The 7,068-nt window shown below is 49.0% G+C and overlaps 1 protein-coding gene across 2 annotated transcripts; it reads left to right on the top strand.

Moving 5' to 3' along the window:
• Positions 1–456: 456 nt before the first annotated feature.
• LOC307054355 (homeodomain-interacting protein kinase 1-like) lies at positions 457–4,089 on the top strand (the record flags this gene model as incomplete). Of its 2 annotated transcripts, none has more annotated exons than XM_079705996.1 (2): positions 457–2,109; positions 2,212–4,089. In XM_079705996.1, 2 exons carry the CDS (start codon positions 457–459, stop codon positions 4,087–4,089), a joined length of 3,531 nt encoding a protein of 1,176 aa, XP_079562122.1. The 2 variants fall into 2 exon arrangements, with proteins under 2 accessions (XP_079562122.1, XP_079562123.1); XM_079705997.1 differs by having other exon boundaries at positions 457–2,580; positions 2,698–4,089.
• Positions 4,090–7,068: the final 2,979 nt, after the last annotated feature.

Genomic DNA, 7,068 nt, shown 5'->3' with positions numbered 1-7,068 from the left:
AGCTGACCTCACAATGGGAGGCAGGGCTGCCACTCCCAGAACTCACAAAGGTGGGCTCAGAAGTTGGGCAGTTCCCATCTGTCCTCCCACCCCCCCAAAACCCTAGATAGCACCTACACAGATCCTTTTAAAAGAAATTCCTTCAAAAATTCCTTCAAGAGGGGGCCCAGTGGTGGCCCCGGACGGCAGCGAGAGACTGAGAGAGAGACTGAGGCAGGAGCGCGCGGTGCTGAGGCGGCGGCGGCGGCGAGAGGCCAAGCGGCGGAGCTGGAGGGAGGCTGGGGGCGCTCCCCCCGTGAGACGGGCGTGGGTAGGCTCCGGGGGCCGGGGGCCGGGGCCCGGGCCGGCTCGCGCGGGGGATATGATGACCCAGCGGCAGGGCCCCGGATCTCGTCTCCTCCTCCGCCTTCTCACTGCAGCCCCAGCTGGCGGCTGAGAACCAGAGACACCGGCGGTATGGCATCACAGCTGGAGGTGTTTTCCCCCCCATCAGTGTCGTCGAGTGCCTTCTGCAGTGCAAAGAAACAGAAAATAGAGGCTTCTGGTTGGGATGTTTCTGGACAGAGCAGCAACGACAAATACTATACCCACAGCAAAACCCTCCCAGCCACGCAAGGGCAAACCAGCTCTTCTCACCAGGTAGCAAATTTCAACATCCCTGCTTACGACCAGGGCCTCCTCCTCCCAGCTCTTGTAGTGGAGCATATTGTTGTAACAGCTGCTGATAGCTCTGCCAGTGCTGCTACATCAACCTTCCAAAGCAGCCAGACCCTGACTCACAGAAGCAACGTTTCTTTGCTTGAGCCATATCAAAAATGTGGATTGAAAAGAAAAAGTGAGGAATTTGACAGCAACGGTAGCGTGCAAATCATAGAAGAACATGCCCCTCTCGTGCTGCAAAACAGGACTGTGGTGGGTGCTTCTGCCACGACCACCACTGTGACCACGAAGAGTAGCAGTTCCAGTGGAGAAGGGGATTACCAGCTGGTCCAGCATGAGATCCTTTGCTCTATGACAAACAGCTACGAAGTCTTGGAGTTCTTAGGCCGGGGAACATTTGGACAGGTGGCTAAGTGCTGGAAGCGGAGCACCAAGGAAATTGTGGCTATTAAAATCTTGAAGAACCACCCCTCCTATGCCAGGCAAGGACAGATTGAAGTGAGCATCCTTTCCCGCCTAAGCAGTGAAAATGCCGATGAGTATAATTTTGTCCGTTCTTATGAGTGCTTTCAGCATAAGAATCATACCTGCCTTGTGTTCGAGATGCTGGAGCAGAACTTATATGATTTTCTAAAGCAGAACAAGTTTAGCCCACTGCCACTCAAGTACATCAGACCAATGTTGCAGCAGGTGGCCACAGCCCTGATGAAGCTCAAGAGCCTTGGTCTAATTCACACTGACCTTAAGCCTGAAAACATAATGCTGGTCGATCCAGTGCGCCAACCCTACCGAGTGAAGGTCATTGACTTTGGTTCTGCTAGTCACGTTTCCAAAGCTGTGTGCTCAACCTACTTACAGTCACGTTACTACAGAGCCCCTGAAATTATTCTTGGATTACCATTTTGGGAAGCTATTGATATGTGGTCATTGGGCTGTGTGATAGCTGAGCTGTTCCTGGGGTGGCCTCTTTATCCTGGTGCTTCAGAATATGATCAGATTCGTTACATTTCACAAACACAAGGCCTGCCAGCTGAATATCTTCTCAGTGCCGGAACAAAAACAACCAGGTTTTTCAACAGAGATCCTAATTTGGGGTACCCACTGTGGAGGCTTAAGACACCTGAAGAACATGAATTGGAGACTGGGATCAAATCAAAAGAAGCTCGAAAGTACATTTTTAATTGTTTAGATGATATGGCTCAGGTGAACATGTCCACAGACTTAGAGGGAAGAGATATGTTGGCAGAGAAGGCGGATCGAAGAGAATACATTGATCTGCTAAAAAAAATGCTAACAATTGATGCGGATAAGAGAATGACTCCTCTGAAAACTCTTAACCATCAGTTTGTGACAATGACTCACCTTCTGGATTTTCCACATAGCAGTCATGTTAAGTCTTGTTTTCAGAACATGGAGATCTGCAAACGGAGGGTTCACATGTATGATACAGTGAGTCAGATCAAGAGTCCCTTCACCACGCATGTTGCCCCAAATACAAGCACAAATCTAACCGTGAGCTTCAGCAACCAACTTAATACAGTGCACAATCAGGCCAGTGTTCTAGCTTCCAGTTGTACTGCAGCAGCTGCTACTCTTTCTCTGGCTAATTCAGATGTCTCACTGCTAAACCACCAGTCGGCTTTGTACCCATCATCTGCAGCACCAGTTCCTGGAGTTGCCCAGCAGGGTGTTTCCTTGCAGCCTGGAACCACCCATATTTGCACTCAGACAGATCCATTCCAACAAACATTTATAGTATGTCCACCTGCTTTTCAAACTGGACTACAAGCAACAACAAAGCATTCTGGATTCCCTGTGAGGATGGATAATGCTGTGCCCATTGTACCCCAGGCACCAGCTGCTCAGCCACTACAGATACAGTCGGGAGTTCTTCCACAGGGAAGCTGTACACCACTAATGGTAGCAAGTCTCCACCCTCAAGTAGCCACCATCACACCGCAGTATGCGGTGCCCTTTACTCTGAGCTGCGCAGCAAGCCGGCCGGCGCTGGTTGAACAGACTGCCGCTGTACTGCAGGCTTGGCCTGGAGGAACCCAACAAATTCTCCTGCCTTCAACTTGGCAACAGTTGCCTGGGGTAGCTCTACACAACTCAGTCCAGCCCACTGCAGTGATTCCAGAGGCCATGGGCAGTGGCCAGCGGCTCACAGACTGGAGGAATGCCCACTCTCATGGCAACCAGTACAGCACTATTATGCAGCAGCCATCCTTGCTGACTAACCATGTGACATTGGCCACTGCTCAGCCCCTTAATGTTGGCGTTGCCCATGTTGTCAGACAACAAGAATCCAGTTTCCTCCCTTCAAAGAAGAATAAGCAGTCTGCTCCAGTCTCTTCTAAGTCCTCTCTGGATGTTCTGCCTTCTCACGTCTATTCTCTGGTTGGGAGTAGCCCCCTCCGTACCACATCTTCTTATAATTCCCTAGTCCCTGTACAAGATCAGCATCAGCCAATCATCATTCCAGATACTCCCAGCCCTCCTGTGAGTGTCATCACTATCCGCAGTGACACTGATGAGGAAGAGGACAACAAATATAAGTCCAATAGCTCTGGCCTGAAGGCAAGGTCGAATGTCATCAGTTATGTCACTGTCAATGATTCTCCAGACTCTGATTCTTCCTTGAGCAGCCCATATTCCACCGATACCCTGAGTGCTCTCTGGGGCAATAGTGGACCCCTTCCGGAGGGTCCCGGCAGAGTCGTGGGGGATGGCACTGGCACCCGCACCATCATTGTACCTCCACTGAAAACTCAGCTTGGTGACTGCACTGTAGCAACCCAGGCCTCAGGTCTCCTGAGCAGTAAGACCAAGCCAGTGGCTTCAGTGAGCGGGCAGTCATCTGGATGCTGTATCTCCCCCACAGGATATCGAGCTCAGCGTGGGGGGACCAGCGCAGCACAGCCACTCAACCTTAGCCAGAACCAGCAGTCATCGTCAGCTCCAACCTCGCAGGAGAGAAGCAGCAACCCTGCCCCCCGCAGGCAGCAGGCGTTTGTGACCCCACTCTCCCAAGCCCATTACGCCTTCCAGCATGGCAGCCCACTACATTCGACCGGGCACCCACACCTGGCCCCAGCCCCTGCTCACCTGCCAAGCCAGCCTCACCTGTATACGTATGCTGCCCCCACTTCTGCTGCTGCATTGGGCTCCACCAGCTCCATTGCTCATCTCTTCTCCCCGCAGGGCTCCTCAAGGCATGCTGCAGCATATACCACCCATCCTAGCACTCTGGTGCACCAGGTCCCTGTCAGTGTTGGGCCCAGTCTCCTCACTTCCGCCAGCGTGGCCCCTGCTCAGTACCAACACCAGTTTGCCACCCAGTCTTACATTGGGTCTTCCCGAGGCTCAACCATTTACACTGGATACCCACTGAGCCCTACCAAGATCAGCCAGTATTCTTACTTGTAGTTGCTGAGTGTGAGGGAGGAGGGGTCAGAGTTCTTAAGGGGCTGTGATGAGCTCCTCCCTCACCCTCTCCTGAAACTCCTTAGCCAGCAACTTGCTCTGCAGGGGCACACTGAAGCAGAAGGCTTTTCTCTGGGGAACCTGTCTCAGTGTTGACTGCATTGTTGTAGTCTCCCAAAGTCTGCCCTATTTTTTAATTCTTTATTTTTGTGACGGCATTTTTGGTATTTGGAAGAGTTCAGATGCCCATCGTCTGCAGTTACCAAGGAAGAGAGATCATTCTGAAGTTAACCTTTGAAAAATATTTTCTCTCTCTGACTTGATTTCTATAAATGCTTTTAAAAAACAAGTGAAGTTCCTCTTTATTTAACTTTATTTTATTGTAATTGCTGGTCAGAGGAAAAATGGTGATAGAAGAACTTGAAATCTGGTAACAAGAAAAGAAAAATCATTACTTTCTGCTTGTTTAAAAACCAAGACTTAATTGCTCATCTTAAGAGCAGCTTGCACAAGTCTGTATTTTACTATCTCGCATTTCTCCTCAAAATTTTACCCTTGCTAATGGGACATTTAAGCTTACAGTGTTTTAAATTTGTTTTCATGTCATGTTATATTTAGTGGGAAATTGTTATTTTTGCAAAACTGGTTACATACTACTCTCTGTTACTGTTGGGATTCTCTCAGTTGCTCCTGTGTTTATTATTAAAGTAGTGTTAAAAAGGCAGCTCACCATTTGCTGGTAACTTAGTGTGAGAGAATCCATACGTACCGTGAAAGCACCAGGTATTCTTTCTAAATGAAGCCCTGTGCATTCTTTTTCAATTATTTTTAAAAAGTCCTTCTCTCTGATTTAGCTTAAATTTTATTATTGGAAAAGCCATTAAGGTGGTTATTATTGTATGGTGGTCGTTGTTTTATTATATGCAAAATCTCTTTGTATTATGCGATACTGGCATTGATGAGCTTTGCCTAAAGGTTGTTGGCATTGATGAGCTTTGCCTGAATATTAGTATGAATTTTCAATAATACACCTCTTTCTCTCTTTGCCTCAGCTCTCCCTTCATTCTATGTGATTTATTTGGGGAGAAAGCTAAAGCTAAAGGATCTGAAACCAGATAAGAAACGTTGTGTATAGCTTTTGTGCTTTAAAGTAGCTTTCTTTGTATGCCAGCAGCAAATTGAATGCTCTCTTATTAAGACTTATATAATAAGTGCATGTAGGAATTGCAATTTAAACAAATTCCATCAAAAAGAGAAAGTAGAGAAGAAATGAAGCTGGATGGTCATCGTATTTGCTTTTAAACCAGTGTTCATGGAAATGCCGATCTCTGGACCCCAGGCTCAGAGTCATGTGAGGTATTTGCTTAAAATTCGTGTTCTTGGGTCCCTTTCCCAGTTCGAACTCAGTGTATTTGGATGGAATCCAGGAATCTTCATCCCATAAACCAGAAAATGGTGAATCTACCTTAGTGATTAGTCTAGTGCCTGTTTGAGGGGAGAGGCCCCAAGGGAGCGATTTCCAAAGCCTGCTAAGTTGAGGATTGCAGCTGAAAGTCTGGCCCCCCAGAGTGGTAGACCAGTTGTTCCGCCATGGATGAATCCAGTGAGGAGACAGTCTGCTCCCTGTGTTGGAGGAGACAGCTACAAGCAATCCAGCACCTCCCTCCCGTGGGCTGTAGAGTGCTCATAAAGAGGTGCTTGACCAATTGCGAAAGAGGTCAACATGACCATTTTGTGTCCGTCTTCTCTCTACCTGCTACAATTTGCTCTCAGCCATCCTTATTGAGTGCCTGCTGTGCGCCAGACTCCAAGGGTACGGAGAAGATGAGGAAGTCAGGGACTCCACCAAACTGTTGGGCTAGATCAGTTCAATGTGATACAAGAAGGGCGTTTGGGGTGCTTTTGCCTCACGTCTGTTGTTCTGCAGTTGTGTTTGGGAAGATGGAGGTGTCTTTGGAAATTGGCATGGATTAGCCAGGAGGGAACTCAGGAACAGTGCTGGCTCTCGAACCTTAGTTGTCTAAGAATCTGTCACCAGGGGAGCATGTTAAAAATGCAGATTAATGGGCCCCATCTCCAGAAACGAGGTCCTATAATTTCATTTTAAACACAGACTCCGTTTTACGCTGATGCGGCTGTTGGGTCGGGAGCCGTCTTGGGTTTTCTGCTGGCAGTTTCCTGAGCTGCTGTCAGTGGCTCTCGCTACCTAGTGTGCTTTCCCCAGGGAAGTACCCAGACCTTCTTTTTCGGAACAACGATTCAAACTGAGATGAAAACCTCTTCCTTTTTGCCTTGACTTTTTTTTGTTTTGTTTTGTTTTTGCTGTACATGGGCCTCTCACTGTTGTGGCCTCTCCCGCTGTGGAGCACAGGCTCCGGACTCACAGGCCCAGCGGCCATGGCTCACGGGCCCAGCCGCTCCGCGGCATGAGGGATCCTCCCAGACCGGGGCACGAACCCATGTCCCCTCCATCGGCAGGCGGACTCTCAACCACTGCGCCACCAGGGAGGCCCTTGCCTTGACTTTTATCCATTGTCTAGTGTTTCATAAGTAGTGAGATGTTCCTAAAAGTGGTCTAAACTTTAAGAGGGACCTACCCTCTGGAGCAAGATGCACGTGATGCTCAGATGCTGCCCTAACTCAGTGGAACACCCCATCTTTGCATTTCCGTTGGGATTTCTTTTCCCCTGCTTCTTCACTGAGGATGTCTGGAAGTCTGTTTATTCATAGCTCTGCCCGGGGGCCTTCTGCCATTTCCCTCCCGCTGTGTTTCTCCCTGTCCCCAGCTGAGGCTTGGTGGCATTACCAGGAAGTCAGCCTTTCTTAGCAGCTGAGCCTCTAATCCATCAGCTGCTGTGCTCCTGCCTGCCCTTTAGCAGACAAGAAGATAAGATGTGAATGTGGTGTGTGCCTGTGTGTGTCAGTGTGTGGAGTGTACGTTCCTGGTGTGTGTTTCGTCTCCGTGAGTTGTGTGTCATTGTG

This window comes from Hyperoodon ampullatus, assembly GCF_949752795.1.
Source record: "Hyperoodon ampullatus genome assembly, chromosome: 1".
Lineage (NCBI taxonomy): Eukaryota > Metazoa > Chordata > Mammalia > Artiodactyla > Ziphiidae > Hyperoodon > Hyperoodon ampullatus.
The sequence above is the reverse complement of the archived record's forward strand: the minus strand, read 5'-3'. Positions and strand labels throughout refer to the sequence as shown.